Genomic DNA, 19,552 nt, shown 5'->3' with positions numbered 1-19,552 from the left:
TCCTATTTAAAAAAAAAAGGACCCCAATGAAATGATTTTGGAGTCAATGAACTCAGAAAAAATGGGGTGCAGTGTCAGGCCAGGTATTTGGTGGACATATCAGTTGGGTGAGTAGTACCAAAATATCCAGAAAACAATAGGAAGAAAAGCAGCAAGAAATAGGTTAAGTGGACTCCCTTCTGGCTCTGCTAAATACAACTCATTTCCTCTTCTTGAGTTGGGACATTGCCTTCTTAGTATCAATTCTAAGACAGAAGAGCAGCAAGGGCTTGGCAGTTGGGGTTAAATGACTTGCTCAGGGTCACACAGCTAGGAAGTATCTGAGGCCAGATTTGAACCCCAAATTTCCCATCTCCAGGCCTGGCTCTCTATCCGCTGTGTGGGGATATATTTTTTTAAACCCTTACCTTCCATCTTAGAATCAATACTATGTATTGGTTCTAAGGCAGAAGAGCAGTAAAGGATAGGCAGTGGGGGTTACATGACTTGTCCAGGGTCACAAAGCTAGGAAGTATCTGAGACCAGATTTGAACCCAGGACCTTCCATCTCTAGACCTGACTCTCTATCCACTGAGCCACCCAGCTGCCTCCTAGGGAGACATTCTCCCTGATCTTTGGCTATGTCATGGAGGCAACTGCAATTTCAGTTCATGGCAGCTTTTGGCTTTCTTGAGCAGTCCTCGGCATTCAATGGTCAGCTGCCCTTCCCCACACTCAAATGTGGTTCAGAGGGGTAGTAACACAACTGCAAGGTATTCATATGCTTCTTTATGGAAGTAATAATAATTCCTGGGAGTGACTCCTCTGACCACTGAATTGGTTTCAGGCCATTTATCTGGGACCAGTCGAAGGCCTAGAGAATCAGATTTATGAAGGTGATGGTAAGATTCACTACCCATGTCCTCTGACTTCAGGGGAACAAGATCTGTTTATCACCAAATAGTCAGTGATGTATACCCCCTAACAAACCCCAAAAGACTTAGTCCCCATAAAGAAATCACAGAACAGCTCCTTGTAAAAAAAAAAAAGTAGAACCCAATCCCACTGAAATTATTTTGAAGTGTTTTGTTTTGTTTTCCCCATTGAGAGAGGTAACATCCACTTAACTGAGCACAGGTTTAATGTATGTGACATGATCTTTATCAACCCTGGCATAAAACTCTCTCCAGAATTAAAAAGAAAACAATAAAAGATTAAAAGAAAAGAGGCCCACAAAAAACCCACACAAAGTTAAGATAATTTTCTTATGCCTCCTAAGTACAGTTAAACCCTTAAAATGTTATAAACTTGATCTTGTTCATCTAGGGTCTCAATGGACCATATGGCTCAAATAGAATCCTGTTTAGGCTGAGTTAGTTGCTAAGGTTCAGAGGAAGTTAGATGACTCACACAAGATCAGAGAAGAAGTAGCAGACCTGGGATTCAAACCCTGATTCTGTCCTCTTTCCATTACACCAAGTTTGATTGGCTATTTGTCTTTGAGCTATAATTTCTCCCCATCTAGCTCACGTACATTTAAATCTGTACATTGATTAAACACAGACTTTTTAAGGAATGTGGTTCATTGAGTAATCTGCCAAGAATCATTAGTATCAGTCAAAAGATCCTAAAATTTACCAAGAATCTTGGGAATTATAAGAGAAATCTTGCATCCATGAAATAGGAAAGTTATTTTCTCTGAAAGACACTCTGATAGCCTATAACGAATTCCCAATATAAGTGGCCCCAAGGAAAAGTGTTCAAGCGAAAGTCTTGACTTATATGACACTTTCCCTGTACAAGAAATACTATAAAAATTATAAGTTTTCAGACTTATTTTGAAATCAATCCAAATATCTCATAGGTTTTAACCATAGCAGATATATGTCTTTAGAATGGTAAGAAGCAAAAATGATAGCTGCCACACATTTAAAATTAAATAAGTGATGCCAAGTAGAAAAGAGAGAGGATACTCCCAGAGGCTTGTGATGGCTTATGTTACCAATTTCCGTGATGAAGCAGAGTCTGCATAAAAATGTGGTCAGAAATAACTAAAACTTCAGAAGATTTAATGATTTCTTTCTATTTTTTTGAAAGCTTTTTATTCCATTTAAGCAATCTGAATTTTGCATGTTTTCCCCAACAACATTACAGATATTTAGTCATTACAAAATCTTTCATATAGGGGGCAGCTGGGTGACTCAGTGGATTGAGAGCCAGGCCCAGAGACAGGAGATCCTAGATTCAAATCTGGCCTCAGACACTTCCCAGTTGTGTGACTCTGGGCAAGTCACTTAACCCCCATTGCCTTAGCCCTTACCACTCTTCTGCCTTGGAGCCAATACACAGTATTGACTCCAAGATGGAAGGTAAGGGTTTAAAAAAAATCTTTCATATAATTAGTAGACAACTCAAAGAGAACACCTTAAGGGAATTAACTGTGACAGCTGGTAAAGTCTCAAAATATACTTTTATTTTTGTTTCTTTCTAAATGCACTTTTTTTTTTGGCAATTTTTTTTTAAAACCCTTAACTTCTGTGTATTGGCTCCTAGGTGGAAGAGTGGTAAGGGTGGGCAATGGGGGTCAAGTGACTTGCCCAGGGTCACACAATCTAAAGGCACTTTTTAATCAACTCTGAGATATGTAACATTCTGGAATGGGTTTACAAATGAAATTTACCATTTTTCAACCCTTTTCTCCATGACAAACTGGCCATGAGGTTCAGTAGCATCTGGGGGTAAAAGAGCCAAATAAACTGGGGTTTCAGCTCCTTCTTCTGGACTCTTGGTAGCCTTGGGGCCCGCCATGTCAGTTCTCACCCATCCTGGGCAGCAGGCATTCAGAAGAATCTTATCACCTTTCCTTTGCTCATTCAGCTGCCTGGCATGGATTCTAGACAACACAGTGACTCCAATCTTGGTCACTCCATAAGCACTGTTGGGCCAACCTTCCTTCTGATGCACTCCTTTCTTTGTATCTTCCACAAATTTTTTCATGAGCCCCACCAGCTCTTCCTCTGTGATGGTGTCACTGCGAAACTTCTGCTGTAGTTCTGGGCTGCAGCCTTTAAGAGAACGTAAGCTCACCATGCTAGAGACATTCACCACTCTGCCTACAATAAAACATATGGACAAACAACTTGTCAATAGTGTTCTTACAAACCTTTCTTTTAAGGTTTGTAATTGTCATTAATTGTCATGACATTGTGAGATGCATGCATATATTTTGGTAGATTAGGGGACTATGGTATGTTCACACACCTAAATATTATTTTGCAAAGGAATAATAAATGGAAAAAATTATAAAGTGCTTTCTATATGCTAGGCAAACTGTTCATGACCAAATATGGTAATTTTGTATGGAAGAACTGAACCTGCCTATTAATATTTAATCAATGTTTAACTAAATACTTCTGATACAAGTAGAGGAAATTTTCAGTCAAACTTATTATGAAATCAGTCCAAATATTTCGTAAGTCTTAGCCCTAGCAGATATTTTTGCGTGTCTGTAGAAGCAAAAAGGATTTAAATAATGTATTTTCCTCCATTATGTGTAAAAATACTTTGTAACATTTATTAACATGTTTTTTCATAAAGCATATTATCAAACTGAATATGATGATCAATATTTTATGGCATGGTACCAACAGTGCCTTTCTTTTCTTTGGCCAATTCAGATATTTATTCTGCTTGCTTCTATTTTTTTTTCTTAAGTCGAATTGTTTTTCATTTGTGCCTTTTGCTTTCTTGTTTTAATTTTTCTCCGTCACTATCTCTATTCCTCCACAATTCTCCCCTCCTCAAATAAAAAGTCTTTCCTTTAAACAAATAAATACAGTCAAGTAAAACCAATTGATGTCTCATTCTTTACCTATACATAGTCCATGTCCTCTCTGTCAAAGAGGCAGGAAGCATGCCTCATCAATCTTCCTGGAATCATGATTAGTTGTTACATTGATCATTATACTTTCCATCTTTCTTTCATTTATGGTTTTTAAGAAATAATTTTTCCTCCCCTCATTTATAATTCAGTTTTTTCAATACTGATTATTTTAAGTAGCTATTTCAATACTCAGTAAGCTATTACTAGGTATTAAATGGTTCAACAAAAATGCACAGATTAGCTTAATCATACAAATACTTATTTCAGGCACTTGGAAAAAATCCTTGAGTGCAATAATCAATATAAAAGATGGTCAGAATCAATGTGATATTTTTTATGGGACTTATAATATAGATAAGGAAAAGGGGGCTGAAATGTAAGATAAATTTACCCCAAAGGACTTTATTAATGCCAAGAGCACTGGACTGGGAATTTGATCATATGTGTGTACTGATCTCTAAGTAAATGGTCACTTAAGTAAATGAATCACTTTGAGTGCTTAAATTCTTTGGTATTAGAAGGAATATTTTATTCTAAAGGAATATTCTAAGGTAGTGGTCCCCAAAATTTTTTTGGCCTACTGCCCCCTTTCCAGAAAAAATATTACTTAGCCCCCTGGAAATTAATTTGTTTTAAATTTTAATAGCAATTAATAGGAAAGATAAATGCACCTGTGGCCATCACTGCTCCCCTAGATCGCTGCAGCACCCACCAGGGGGCGGTGGTGCCCACTTTGGGAATCACTGATCTAGATGAAGTCTTTGCCACAGGGAGGGCATAGTGAGACCTCAAGCTTTAATTTGCCACAATTAAAGATGGATCTTCAGTTTAGAATGATTGTCTGAATACATTTTTATTTCTAACACAGGTAATGATAAATCATTGAGATGTTAAAATGTTTTTTATTCCAAAGACTGCCTTAACTCATCTGAATGGAGGCCAACTGTCTTATAAACATTTATATTATACTTAAAACATTGCATTATTCTAAAGATCAATGCTTTTTTCTTTGAAATGCTTTTAAAAAAATTGCTCTTTGTCAAATGATGCTGGATAGTGTGGGAAGGGCAGGGGGAGGGTGAGATACCTGGAAATAAATTCTATTAACAAATTAAAACAACAAAAAACGTAACTTGAAAGAATAAAGGCATTCCAAAATAATCAAAAGTAAATATAACAAAATTATGAAGATTAAGTGAGAACCAAATGAGATTTGAGAAGATACCCAAAACCACTCCTTTGTGGAGATGGAAGGTCCACAGGTGTGTTATATATTGCACATATTTTCAGATTTTTTTTCAGTGTATTGTTCAGTTGTTTTGAATTCCCCCCACTTAAAAAAATATTGTTTGTCAAATGGGATGGCTTTCTGGGAGGGGTAGAGGGATACGGTGGTGATTTAAGAAACAGAAAATATTAATGAAAACATACTTAAAAAGATAAACATTTTCCAATTTTAATGAATTGCTCTGTCAAACTGTATGCCTACTTTACCTAAACTATATTCTAAACACATAAAAGGTGAATGGGCTCTTCTAATATGTGACTTTAATGACAATTATATTCTTCTCTTTCCTTCTGGTAATATAAGGGCTTGAAGATGCATTCCCTCTATTCACTACATATAAAATAAGTGATGTATTTAAGACTCTGGTAGTAGGATGGAAAGCTAAGGTTTCAATAACTAACCAGGAGATCTCTTTCAGAAGAAGAAAGCTTCTTCTAATGGTGTTGGAAGTGTGCCAAATTGGATTTCCGGGGGAATTTAAAATTAAATTTGTCTCCTTTTATAATAAAATTATTTTTCAGGTTTCAATGGGAAAAAAAGTTTATGAATACTCTATCTTCTGTTGAGGGAAGAGTCTTAATATAGAGGTATTTTTATTCTCCTCCCTCTTTTTTTTTTTTTTTTTTTGCCAAGTCATAATTTATATAACCACTGGGAATGTAGTCAAACATTTGCCAATCTTCCTGAATTAAAAGAGAGGAAAGTATCAAAGAAAGAGTTAGGGGTGGTATTAAGAGATTATGAAATCTAATTTCTTCTTTTTTACAGTTGACAGAATCAAGGCCCAGATCTTTTATTTTACTATTTAATGTTTGCTTGATAATTCTACATTTTTCCTCCTTGTATAAATGTTAAAGCTTTGTATTCCAAATAATGAATTTACCTTGGGGTTTTACTAAAGGCAGTAATTCTGCAGATACAGCTTTGGTGCCAAAAAAGTTGGTTTTCATTGTTACTTCAGCTTGAATAGGAAAAGGTGTGGTATCAGCAACTAAAAAAGGAGAGGAGTAAGAAAATGAAGAGTAAGTTAAACAGTAATCATACCGAATTTTACTCTTTCTAAAGCAAAGAAATTCATATAACTTAAAAAACATAAAATACAGCTTCTACAATGAGCTAGACACTTTACATATATTATGTCATTTGATGCTCACAAGAACCTTCTAGATAGGTGCTTTTATTATACCTATATTACAGCTGAGGGAAAAGAGATTAAATGACTTGCCCAAGATAAAACAGGTAGAAAGTGTTTGAATATGTAATTGAGGGGGCAGCTGGGTAGCTCAGTCGATTGAGAGTCAGGCCTAGAGATGGGAGGTCCTAGGTTCAAATGTGACCTCAGATACTTCCCAGCTGTGTGACCTTGGGCAAGTCACATGGCACTCTGCCTAGGAACCAATACACAGAAGTTAAGGGATTAAAATAAACAAACAAATAAATAAAAAGATGTAATTGAACTCAGACCTTCCTAACTCTAGTCCAAGCTCTCTAACTTTTAGGACACTTAAAAAGTTAAAGCAAAAATGAAAAATTCTCCAAAATGCCCTGACTAGTTGGTGCGATACAGAACTGAGTTTGAAAGTTTTCACTGAGGATTAAGCTTCTCAGAGAAAGCATATATAATTGCAATTTGTGATTACATAAACACAAGACAATAGGGGTACAGTAACATTACCTAGACAAGAACTTCCATGGAATTTGACACTTTGTGAAATTCAGAAAGTGGAATATTGCACCAAGACGTTTTGTAAGGTACAATAGTCAACAACTTCAATAAGTATTCACTGAAGCACAAAACGGTGTGCAAACAAAAAACAGCCCTGAGGATGCAATACACACAAAATGAACTGTGCCGGCTCTCAGGGTGCTTACCCATACCATAACAAATACACCATTAAGTCAACAGGAGATAAAAAAATAAAATGATAGAAAGTAATTTCACGAGGTAGGGGCAGCTAGGTGGCTCACTGGGGACAGAGTGCAATGTCTGGAGTCAGGATTGACTTGAGTTCAAATTTAGCCCGACACCTAGCTGTGTAACCTTGGGCAAGTCATTTAACTTCTGTTTGCCTCGGAGACAGTTAAGTGGCTCAGTGTGCCGAGTTCAAAATTGGCATGAACTGTGGGATCCTGGGCAAGTACTTTAACTTGTTTCTGTTAATCCACTGGAGTAGGAAATGCAAACCACTCTAAAGTCTTGGCCAAGAAGTCCCCAGGGACCCAGTCGGACACGACCGAACTACAGAATGAGCTAACACAGGGTAGTTGTGGCCAGCCCTAAGGTCACTTACCCCAAAGACCTTCCGGCTCCGCCCCCACCCCACCCCCATTTCTCCAGGAGTGAGGAGTCTGAATTTTCCACTCAGCACAAACAGTTTTAACGACTTTCATTTACACACCACACACACACACACACACACACACACACACACACACACACACACACAGTCTCCATTCCCACGTCTCGTACCTTTGAAGGCGATTCCCGCATTGTTGACCAGCACATCCACACCCCCGTAGCGCTCCTTGAGAAAATCCCGCAGGGTCTGGATGCTCTGCGGGTCATCGATGTCCAGCTGATGGAAAATCGGATTCAGCCCCTCCTCCTGCAGCTTCTTCAAAGCCGCCTGGCCCCGGGTCGTGTCCCGGGACGTGAGAATCACATCGCCCGAGAATTTCTGGCACAGATCACGCACAATGGCGAAGCCGATGCCCTTGTTACTCCCCGTCACCACGGCTACTCGGCTGTTGGAAGACATGACTTAGAAGCCGGTAGACACAGACCCAGGGCAGGCCTGGTCTGAGGATGCTGCTCCGCCTTGCAAGAGACTGTGGAGCCACCTGAATTCCAAAAGGCACTTGTTATAAAGCGCATGCGCAAGAGAGTGCGCATGCGCATCTCCTCATCCAGTAGCCTACCAGGAAAGAATTCTTGCACGGGGTCGGTGTTGGGGTTTTCTGGATGTACACTTGTAGGGAGACTCGAGATAGATGGGATATAAGAACAGCAAAGGGGTCACTGTGCCAAGATTGCAGTGTGGAGAAATTATTACACGAAATGTAATAAAGACTGGAAAGGGAAGAAATGACCAGATTGTAAAGGGTTTAAAACACTAAATAAGTGGAGTTTAATGTTTGATCTTGGAAATAAGTGTAGTTGACTCCACATGTGTAATCAATGTCATATTGCTTGCCTTCTCGAGGGATGGGAGAGGTACAGGCAGAAGGGAGAGAATTTGGAACTCAAAATGTTAAAAAATGAATGTTAGGGGTTTGCTAGGTGTCTCTGGATTGAGAGCCAGGCTTTGAGATAGGACTTCCAATCTGGCCTCAGACACTTTCTAGCATTGTGACCCTGGGCAAGTCACTTAAAGTCCATTGCTTATCCCTTACTGCTCTTTTGCCTTGGAAGCAATACACAGTACTGATTCTAGGGTAGAGGATATGGGTTAAAAAAAAAAGAATACAAAAATTTTCTTATATATGATTGGGAAATATTTAAGGGAATAAACATTTCTAAAAGAAAAAATAAATAATAGTGCAATTTGTTTGACTAGTGAGGGTGATTCTCATTTGCTCTTTAGAAAGATCACTGGCTGCTGAGTGAAGGATAATTTGGAGTGGGGAGACAGATGAGGGCAGGAAGACCAATTAGGAAACTATTGCCAATAGAACACATGATGGCCTGAACTAGGGTGGTAATTCCAAGGTTGGAAAGAAGGGGTCTGAAATGATAGATTTGCTCAAGGTAGAAATAACATTGAATATGTGGAGTAAGCGAAAATGAGGAGTCATCCTATATCGAGGATACAAGCCTTGGTGGATGCCAGTGCTCTTTGCAATACACCCCAGCTTTTGTCTACCTATAATTTATAATTATAATTTACCTGTAATTTATAGTTAGCAGAGAAAGCTAAAATATAATCAGTTGTTGACTAACACTGTGAAAAAACTTTCCCTTCATTATGAACACCTGTACTGAAAATGCTATACGTGTGTTTTCACATGATTTTGCTAAAATATTTTTTTATACTGTAAGAGGGAGATTTTTAGGTATTTTATAGATATATAATCAAAGTGTGGCCGCCAGGAATCAACAATTCAGATTGATTCCGTAATTAAATTAGACCCAAGTCAGGACCGGGTTTAAGGTAGTTTATTTACAATTAGGAAGGTAAAAGGTAAGGAAATAGAGAGAGGGAGAGGCTAGTCCAGGCCTGTAGAGACCTGGACAGAGAGAGAAGGTTAAAAGGCTAAATGAATGAAGCTACAAGCCACAAGGCCTAGCAATCTGATAGGCTAGTGCCTACTTGAGGCAGAGTCTGGAAGCAGCCTAGGTAGGCCAAGGAAGTCAGCCTAACTTACCCACGTGACAAATCAGAGTGGAAGCCCTCTGAGGTCTCAACTGAGATTCTTCAGCATCAAGTTCAAAGTGGGAACTGCTCCTCGTAGGAAGTAACCAATATACTTGAAGAGATAGTGTCTCTTGTCACTTCCTGTGGGTCCACCTCTAATTCAAGTGGACAAATGGCAGCTTCTACACTGATTTGGACTGCCCCAAAAGGCAGTCCCTTGTTCTTGATTTGTTACTTATTGTCACATGTGGGTAACCCATCTCCCCTCCCCACTAAGGGAGGTGGGAATGACATCATCTCTATGCCTATGGTAAGTAGAGTTTGACTATGAATGGGCTAGAGCTAATTCTATTTAAACAATACATAGGAGAGTAGATAAAAAAAGGTCAGTAGTTATTGATATTCACTTAGTTACCTTTTCTCATATTAATAAGGTCTGAGATTTTTTCCCCAAACGTTTGGATCTTTTATCTCCTTCAGATATTTTTATGTAAGTCCCTCAAAGCCCTCACAATTCTATCATCTCCAGCACAGATCTCCCCTATATATTTTTGGCCCATTGTTGATACTTATCCTGTTTTGTTTTTTCTTTTTAGTGCTATTTTCATTTCTTCTATAAGCACCACTATGAAGGAACCTAAAACAAATTAGATCCACTGAAGAAAAGCAGCCATGAAAGACTTGCTTTTAAGTTTGTCTGAGATTTCATGGCAAGGCTGGATCTCAATATAGCATCTCAAAAATATTATCTAATTGTAACTCAGATAAAGACATCTCCTGAAAGCTTCCTTCATAATAATCCTTGAGTTGTTCATTATTTTGATAACCCAAGAAACCTTTGTAATATCATAACCAAATGACCCAGACTCTCTTTCCCCTGTTTCCTGTAAACTAAGTCACTGTCAATATTCCTCAATTGCTTGGGTTTGTAGAAATGCCCTAGAAATGTTTTGAGTAGTCTTTTCATAAACAATATTCTGTGGGAAAGTTATACCCCTAAAAGTGGTGTAATGCTTAGTACTCTAATTTCTATAAAAACCTTTCTCTTTGTCATAATAAATGGAGATCTTGTGTTCCCCATCTGGTCCTTGCTTTTTTGTATCTCTCTCTTTCTCTCCTTTTTCTCTCAATGTCACAGCTCTGAAACATATAGAGAATATAAGATGTTTATTGCTTGTCAATTATTTTTTAAAAAGCATTAGATTTGGTAGAACAAAATGCTGCCTTAAAAGCTCTTTTTACAAGCCAGTCTCCAGTCTGTATTTTAAGGTCATTCAGAATTGCTTCTAAGACATTACAATTAAAAAAAAAAAGCCTCGTTCAGTTATCCTCATGTGATAAGCTTCAAGTGAGACATAAATAAGGATATATGTATGTTTACCAACAGTATTCCGCCCTATGATGTAGGTGTTGGGGAACTCCTCCAAATCCTTCTTGTTTACATAAAACATTGTACTGATTACATTTAGCTAAAGGATATATCAGTGTTCTGGAAGAGATCTGTAATCATTCTAATGAGTTTGGCCTGTCCATCTGCCCAAGAAAGAAGAAGTGACTGAAGACCAAGTTCATTTTTTGGACATTCACAAGAATTTGTCTAACAGTAGTTACATCTGGGGCAGGTGGTACAGATGGCCTGGGAAATGAAAAGGAGAAGGTGCATGGACAAGATTACTTTGGGGAAATTACAATTCTCTTTGCTAGTGTCAATGTGGAATATAGAAGCCCCCAAACTTGTAGACTAGAAATATTTAGTGAACCCCAGTTTACTTAGCTAAAAGGTGACAGCCTCAGGCTTGGACCCCTCACATGAAAGTTCCTCCCTGAGGAAAGGCCAAGCCCAAGCCAAGTGACTTCATGTCTCCAGAAGCCTCTCACCCTCTTTCTGAGCTCTAACTTGGGACCTTCAGCTTAGGAGCCACTGCCTACTGTGCTAAAGAGTCACTCACTAAGAGGTCTGGAGTCATTGAGAAGTCCAAGGGTTTGGCAGCAGGAGGTATTCCATGCAACTACCATGTTTTTGGGAGGATATATCCCTTTGCAATGGAAGAGTAAGTTCATCCAGGTTTTGGCTTTACTAGAAGATATGTGTTGGAAGGAATTCTTTGGACAGTTGAGAGACATGGATACTCTGTATAAAGAGAAAGGGAGGGAAAGAAATAAAAATTTACAGTGCTTCTTGTGTCTAGGCAGCGTGCTAAGCAACTTAAAAAAATATCTCAACTGATCCTCATAACAATTCTGTGAAGTGCCACTCTCATGGTCCCCATTTTACAGTTGAGGAAAAGGCAGCAAACAGATTAAGTGACTTGCCCAAGGTGGAATTTGAATTCAGGAATCCCTGACTCCTCATCTAATGTTCTATTTCCTCTCCGCAACATTCTGAAGGAAGTATTAGGGTATTGACTGAAGTAAAAAAATGGGGATCAAATGGGGATTCTTCACCAGCTATGGGCACCCTGGCCAATAAACAGGTGCACTTTGGGAATCACTCCCTAAAGGTAACAACCTCATTTCTTGGTGGTTGTGGTTCTGGGTTTGTGTGAATTCACTGGTATGTGGAATTCCAGGGCATGGAAACTCATTCCTCCTAGGTTTCTGGTTGGCAACTAACATAACATAAAAATTTTTTTTTAATTAAAAATTTCTTTAATTAATTTCTTTAGATTATTTTTCCATGGTTTCATGATTCATGTTCTTTCCCTCCCTTCTTCCCTCCCCCCTCCCTGAGCTGAGGAGCAATTCCACTGGGTCATCATTGTTCAAAACCCTTTTCCATATTTTTAATATTTGCAATACAATGATCATTTAAAGTCAAAAATCCCCAATCACATACCCATCGAACCACCACAGTGGATGTGGATAGTGTTCTTTCTCATAAATTCCTCTGGATTGTCCTGGATCATTGCATTGCTATTAGTAAAGAAGTCCATTACATATCAGTCTCTGTGTACAATGTTCTCCTGCTTCTGCTCCTTTCGCTCTGCATAAATTCCTGGAGGTCTTTCCAGTTCAAATGGAATTCCTCCACGTAAAAATCTTAAGAGATGTCTGGTCCTTGGTCCCACAGCTAATATGTGCCAGAGGCAGGACATTGGGCGCTTGCATTTTGCACTCATTAGGCAAAATTGCCCTCTCCTCTACATGTCTCTCTGTCTCTCTCTGCAAAATTATTATTAGTTTAATATAACAATAGTTGAGCACACAAGGTAGGAACCAATGTCATCTTAAATCTACTTTTTTTTTTTCCCTACCGTAGGGGCGAGAGAAGCCAGCCCTAGGGGAATGCAAAGCTACCTTCCACAGGAAGCAGCCCAGATTTACTAAAGCAGGGGAGGACGCGAGACTGAAGCAGAGCCTGCGCCCCGGGAGTGGTGGGTGGAGCATAGACAGAGGCTGGGTTTCTTAGGTTGGGGAGAAAGGGCAAAGCGATTCCTTCTTGTGGAAATGGGAAAACCCGGAATTCCTAGAGAATACCCCGGTGGCAGAGGATCTAGGTAGTTTAGGGCTGACTCAAGTAAATAGGCTCCGGAGAATCCCAAGTCTGCCCCGCAAGGAGAGTTTCTAGTTCGCAGAGCCGGAGAGGCAGGGCAGGCAGGCTCTCCTCCCCCATCTCCTTCCTTCCTCCTCTTCCTCTCCATTGCCTGTTAGCTGGCCTTCTCCTGGCATCGTCCCCTATCCACCTCTTCTCTCCATCCCTACTAGCAGTACTCTCCTTGCCCTATTTCCCCACTTTTTCCTTTCTCCCCCTCCGTCTTCCTCTTCCTAATTCCTCTTCCCTAACCATCGCTCCTTTACGTGTTTGCTCTCCAGACACGAGAGGTGGGAGGAACCCCTGGGAAAGGGACCACGTGTTTCCAGGTTCAGCTTCCAAACTGGAAGACCCGGACCTCTCTGCTATGGGGAGAAAGAGAAGAATCTTCTATCGGACTTAAGGATTACCCTTCAGTGCCAGGGTTAGGAGAGAGAAAATGGGGTCTTTTGACGCAGGGTTACTGTAATCACTTTATGACCTCTCAGGTCTCTTCCTGTTTGCAGTGCGCGTTGCAAGTTTCACGTGTTTGCAAAGCTTTGGTAAGTACAGAGAACTTTCCTGGATTCGAGTTAAAGCAATCAGTGCAGTTCTTAACAGACATTTCAATTAAAATATTTGTTAGTGCTCAATAGAGGTTTGTTTTCATTGAGTAGCGTTTCTGCTTTCTTTTGGGTTTTCTTGGCAGATACCGAAGTAGTTTGCCATTTTCATCTCTAGCTCATTTTACAGAAGCAGCAAATTTGGTGGCAAAATTGAGGCAAACAAGGTGAAGTGACTTGCCTAAGTTCACACAGTTAAATCTAAGTGTCTGAGACCCCTTTGAATTGAATATGAGTCTTCCTGACTCCTGGCCAGGCACTCTATCCACTGCATCACCTCTATCATCATAATCATACCATCATTTATTCCTTATGCTATTATTGAGGTGATAACACAGTATACTGGAAAATGCAAAGGACTATGAGCTGAAAGGCAGGTTTAAATTCCCATTTTGCCAGCAATTAGTGATGAGGTCTTGGGCAAATTATCTATCTAGCTTCCATACTCAAGCCTTACTTATATATTAAATTTTGGGGAAGCTCTCTCTCTCTTTTTTTTTTTTAATACTTCAAGTAAGAAAGTCCATAAATATCAGTCAGCCCTTTAAGGGGCAAAGCACTGCAGAGATTACAGTATATATTTTTTTATCTGATATATTTTTTATCCTTCCCACCCACCATACTTTTTTTTCAATGATTTTTTTAAATTTTCTTTTCTTTTTTTTTTAACCCTTAACTTCTGTATTGGCTCCTTGGTGGAAGAGTGGTAAGGGTGGGCAATGGGGGTCAAGTGACTTGCCCAGGGTCACACAGCTGGGAAGTGTCTGAGGCGGGATTTGAACCCAGGACCTCCCCTCTCTAGGCCTGACTCTCAATCCACTGAGCTACCCAGCTGCCCCCAATTATTTTAATTCTTTGACGTTTCTGGATCTCAGAAAACACCACTGAGCATTCTACTTGGGAAGCTAGGTTTAAATTCAGCTTCAGACACTAACAGTGTGACTTTGGGCAGTTCAACCTCTATTTGCCTCTTTTCCTCAATTGTCAGCATCTACCTCCCAGAGTTAATAATGTGGAAATAATGTGCCTGGCACAATAGTGGGTGCTATAGAGATGGTACTGCTACTTTTGCTACTACTACTATTATGAAGTAATAAAGAAAAAAAATAATTATAAATTTAACCTTAAAAAGCAGATGTGCAGATAATATGACTCCCCATTTCCCTTTAAAAAGGACTTTCAACATAGAAAATTATAACAACTGAAAAATAATTCTCCTGGTTCTCACTTTACTTTTCATCAGTTCATACAAATCTTTGCAGATTTTCATGAGGTTATCTCCTTCATCGTTTCTTACAGCACAATTTCATAAAATACATACACCACAACTTAACTTAGCCATTTCCTGAACCCCTGCAATTTCCAGATCTTTACCACCACCAAAAGAGGTACTTTATTTTTGTATGAATGGATCTCTTTTCTTTTTCTTTGATCTCTTTGGGTGGAGTATAGACCTAATACCCTGTTATAGTTATATGATTAAATTATGTAAAACCCATTACTGTTTATAAAGCATACTTTGATTCTGTGATAAAGTGATGTAAAACCTATTGCCATTTAGAGGACAAACATTATTTAGGCAGTTAGGTGGCTTGGTGGATAGTACTGCACCAGTAGTCAGGAAGACTTGAGTTCAGATTTGGCCTCAAACCTGTGATCATAGGCCAATCACTTAACCTCTACTCAATTTCCTTATTAGTAAAATGAGGATAATAATAGCACTTACCTTCCAGGGTTGTTGTGGAAATCAGATTAAATAATAATTGTAAAGTGCTTAGCATTGTGCTTGGGACTCAGAAGAATTTGTTTTCAATCCTAGAGAATATATGGAGCTACGATTGCTATTGTTATGTGGAGAATGAATTGGAGAGGGTAATTTAGGAGGAGAGAGTCAGATTTAGGGTAGCCTATAATGAGTTCTCTCTTGTACTTTTTAAATTTGAGATGCTATTCTTGACAAAGTCTCACAGGCATATTTGGTGCTTTAGTCTTGGAATTCAAATGAAAACAGGTACTTGTAGACCTTTTAGCAATTAACAAAAGGTTTACTTGACTATAGCATGGAGAAAATATTGGCAGAGATTCGGCATTGATTTAATTAGATGCAACCTAAACACCAGCCATGTGACCCTGGGCAAGAAGTTACTTAGCCCTATTTGCCTCAGTTTCCTTATCTGTAAAATGAACTGGAGAAGGAAATGGCAAACCATTAGTTTCTTTGCCAAGAAAACCCAAAATGGGGTGATAGAGTCGGATATGACCGAAATGATTGAACAACAACAATCCAAAAAGATTTTTTGTTTAGAGTTACAAAGGTATTTTACTCTATATGATGGTAAACACTTCTTTTCCTAGAGGCAGTTACATGGAAATTATATCTACATCATGAAGAAGAAAGGAAGAGGAAGAACAAGCAGGCAGAGAAGAAGAAAATCATTTAGGACCTCAGAGTTGAGTAAAGGTATAATTTTTATTCTCAGTAATACAAATGAAGTGTCTGTGATAAAATAGATTCTTTATGAGTACAAAAACTATCTATGGAAAATGTTTGAGTGCATCTTGAATCTTTTTTTTTCTTTAGTAGCTTTTAAGTTCTTTGAAATACTGATTTGTCCCTGCCTCAAATTCATATTCTGTCAATTGGTACATATACACAATAAAATTTAAAAAAATTATAGTTTGGGAAAATGGGAGCACTAAAAATAGCAGGAAAGATTAATGTAGAAAGTAAATTGAATATTTAAATATAAGAAGCATTGTTAAGAACAGAATGTTTATAATGCTAACAGGTTATGTTGTCAACTTGTTTATCTAAGGCCTCATGCTATCCCTTTTCTCCTTCCTTCATAATTTCCCCCCATTGCTTCTCAATATACAAACTCTACTTTAGCTAAGCAGCTGTATTTTTTGTTACCTGAATATGTTGTCTTTGTTTCCACTTGTGTCTCACTTATGTTGTTTCTCCCAGTTTGAGTTGTTTTACCTTTTTTTCTACTACCAATAAAATTTGCTAATTCTTCAAAGCTCAGCTCAATTTCTTTTGTTTGGTTCTGTGAATTTGTCTATATAGAGAACTTTCAGTGAAAAAGCTCCCTCTGTCTATTACAGGCCTCAGAGTCTTATATAATTTCTTGAGGGCCTTAAGTGACTATTTTAAGTAACATTTTAAGGAACATGTGGCCAGTTTGATTAAAAACTCACAGCCTTCTCCACTGTTAGGTTGGGCTTCTACCCAACATAGGTTGTTGCCATAGTAGTGAAACTGTGCATTTTAGTTTTTTTCATAGTCTGAATATGTGGGTTTATTTGGGGGAAAAATGCAGATGAACTTTGATCTCTTCCTTCTTTGCATTCTTACCATTGTTATTAAGTTTCTGTATAGCACTTAACTATTCTGTGATTATTTTATGAATTAACCTTGTGGCCTCCATCTATATTGTGAACATGTTGAGAGTGAGGAGTTTTTTATATATATTTTTTAATATTTCTCATACATTTTCTGGGCAGCACTACAGGCCTCTTTTAAAAAGTTTTATCATTTGATTACATAGTAATTATAAGTACTTTTCTCTTTTTCTTTTTTAGAGAGTGAAAGCCACAAATGTGAATTTGTAGAACTTAGGAAGTGGCTGAAAAAAAGGAAATTTGAAGATCATAACCTAAAGCCAACAAGATTTTCAAGTAAGATTATTATTATTTTTTAATAATATGGAAATATACTTTGAAGGATAATACATGTAAAACTCAGTGGAACTACTTGTTGCTCTGGGAGGGGGTAGGGAGGAGAGGAGGAAAAAATTGTTTGGATGAATCATGCAACCATGGAAAAACATTCTAATAAAATAAATAAATTAATTAATTAAAAAAAAATCTAAGTCCTCAGTTACGTTCTAGATATGTGACCCTGGACAAGCCACTTTAACCTCCAGCTACTTCAATTTCCTGAACTTTAAAATGGGGATAATTATAGCAAGTAAGATTATTTAAAAAAAAATTAAACCCTTATGTTTTGTCTTAGAGTCATTACTAAGTATTGGTTCCAAGGCAGAAGAGCAGGCTAGGCTAGGGGATTAAGTGACTTGCCCAGGGTTCCATAGCTTCTTGAGAAGAGTCTGAGGCCAGATTTGAAACCATGACCTTCTGTCTCTTGGCCTTGCTCTTTAGCTACTGAGCCACCTAGCTGCCCCAGGTGTGATTCTATAGTAAATCTAGAATTCCATTTCTTTTTGGTAGGGTGGCATTGACATGAATTATAGAAAACCACTAATGATTTATTTAATTGAGTAGTCAAGATAACAAGCATTTCCTAATTGCTTACCATGTGCTAGACACTGTCCTAAGCACTGGTAGTAAAAATACCAGCAGAAAGAGAGACAGCTCCTGCCCTCAAGAAGCTTATATTGTAATAGAGGAAGACAATGCAAAAAAGGGAGCTGAAAAGCAGAGAGGATTAGGGATGGATAAAGGAACTCAGTGAGGGGCATCATAGAGAAAGTGCTTTGGAAATGAGTCAGCAGTGAAGCCTGGGGAGAAATAAAGACATGCTGAGATGCTGCTGCTGTTTGCATCAGTTTTATGCTTCTGCTGTGAGCCAGGGGTAGAGGTTATGAACACATTTCAGAGAGCTTATAATTTTACTTAAGGGATATCATGTAGTCATAGAAAGTAGTAGATATGGGGTGAGCTTGTGTGTGTATATGTATGCATATCTATGTTTACATATCTATCTGTGTGTGTGTAACATATGGAAAGGGAAGCATTTAAAACTAGAGGAATTGGAAAAGGCTTTTTGAAGTTGAGTGAGCCCTGAAAGGAGGAGTGGGTGGAGAAAATAAGGTGGAGAGGGAGAACATTCTGGGCATGGGGAAACAGCCTCTGCAAAGACTTGCATCTGGTTGATGAAATGTCATGGACAGGGAATAGCAGGAAGGCTGGTTGGGTTTGAGCCTTAGAGGCCAGGAGGGAGAATTATGCATCATCAGCCTAGAAGATTGATTGGAGATAAAATGTGAAGGGCTTTAAATGCCAAACAGAGGAGTCTGTATTTTATTCTAAATCACTGAAATGACTTGAGAAGGGGAGTGATATGTTAGGAAGATTATTTTGGCAACTGTGGGAGTGATGGTTTAGAAAGGACAGAAAAAGGAAACGGGGGATCATTTAGGAGATTGTGGCAATTGTCCAGGAGAGATGATGAGGACCTGAACTAGTGTGGTTACTTGGTATGTGTGTAGGGATAATGTGCGAGAGAAATAGAGGAAGTAGAATTGGTTAGATTTGGTAGCTGACTGTAGATAGAGGTAAGAGATTAATAGCTAATATTTACTTGCTATGTTCCAGGAACTGTACTAAGCATTTTACTATTATTACATTTATATTATTGCAAAAGACTTAGAACAACTTAAAATGATTTTCTCCTGAAAGCAGAAATTTTCCTTTTTAATTGTTAGTAAAAGTGAAATTTTATAATGTTTTTATCCTTACAATACCACCAGGAAGTAGATGCTGTTATTATTCCCATTTTATAGTTGAGGAAACTGAAGCAGAGGTTAAATGACTTAACCAAAGTCACACAGCTAGCTAATAAGTATTGTTATCAATAAATAAATAATCTGAGTGGAGTCAATGAATGCAATTTGGGTGTGAGGAAGGATAAAGGGGATATTAGGTGATTATAAGGTGATAGGAGGAGGAAAGAAGGTAAGGGAAGGTATATAAGAGATAAAGGAAATGGGGTAAATAGGAGATGGCAGCTCAAACAGTTTTATTCTCAGAGGCTTGAGACAGAGGATACAGGGAGGAAATTAGGGCCAGTAAGAAATCTTTAGGTTTTGCCTGGAGTGTTTCTCTCATTAGTTTCTAAAGTCTCTTGAGGGGGAATCGAGTGGGCCCCTCCCTGCCAGTCAAACTGAT

General features: G+C 38.4%; 2 protein-coding genes across 2 annotated transcripts in view; one reads left to right on the top strand and one right to left on the bottom strand.

Annotated features, from left to right (window-relative positions):
* Positions 1–2,517: 2,517 nt before the first annotated feature.
* LOC123239602 (carbonyl reductase [NADPH] 1-like) lies at positions 2,518–7,991 on the bottom strand. Its single transcript, XM_044666874.1, has 3 exons — positions 7,621–7,991; positions 6,034–6,141; positions 2,518–3,092 (listed from the first exon to the last, which is right to left on the bottom strand). Exons 1-3 carry the CDS (start codon positions 7,907–7,909, stop codon positions 2,656–2,658), a joined length of 834 nt encoding a protein of 277 aa, XP_044522809.1. The 5' UTR covers positions 7,910–7,991; the 3' UTR covers positions 2,518–2,655.
* Positions 7,992–12,928: 4,937 nt separating this feature from the next.
* SETD4 (SET domain containing 4) overlaps positions 12,929–19,552 on the top strand; it is a 28,633-nt gene continuing 22,009 nt past the window's right edge. Inside the window, exons 1-4 of the mRNA XM_044666873.1 lie at positions 12,929–13,002; positions 13,544–13,579; positions 15,997–16,100; positions 17,225–17,320. Coding sequence (XP_044522808.1) covers positions 12,953–13,002; positions 13,544–13,579; positions 15,997–16,100; positions 17,225–17,320 — 286 coding nt within the window. The 5' untranslated portion in view covers positions 12,929–12,952. The remainder of the gene's footprint in view (positions 13,003–13,543; positions 13,580–15,996; positions 16,101–17,224; positions 17,321–19,552) is intronic.

Source organism: Gracilinanus agilis, chromosome 3 (genome assembly GCF_016433145.1).
Source record: "Gracilinanus agilis isolate LMUSP501 chromosome 3, AgileGrace, whole genome shotgun sequence".
In the NCBI taxonomy this organism is placed as follows: domain Eukaryota; kingdom Metazoa; phylum Chordata; class Mammalia; order Didelphimorphia; family Didelphidae; genus Gracilinanus; species Gracilinanus agilis.
Note: the sequence above shows the minus strand (reverse complement) of the source record. Positions and strands in the feature narration are given on the sequence as shown.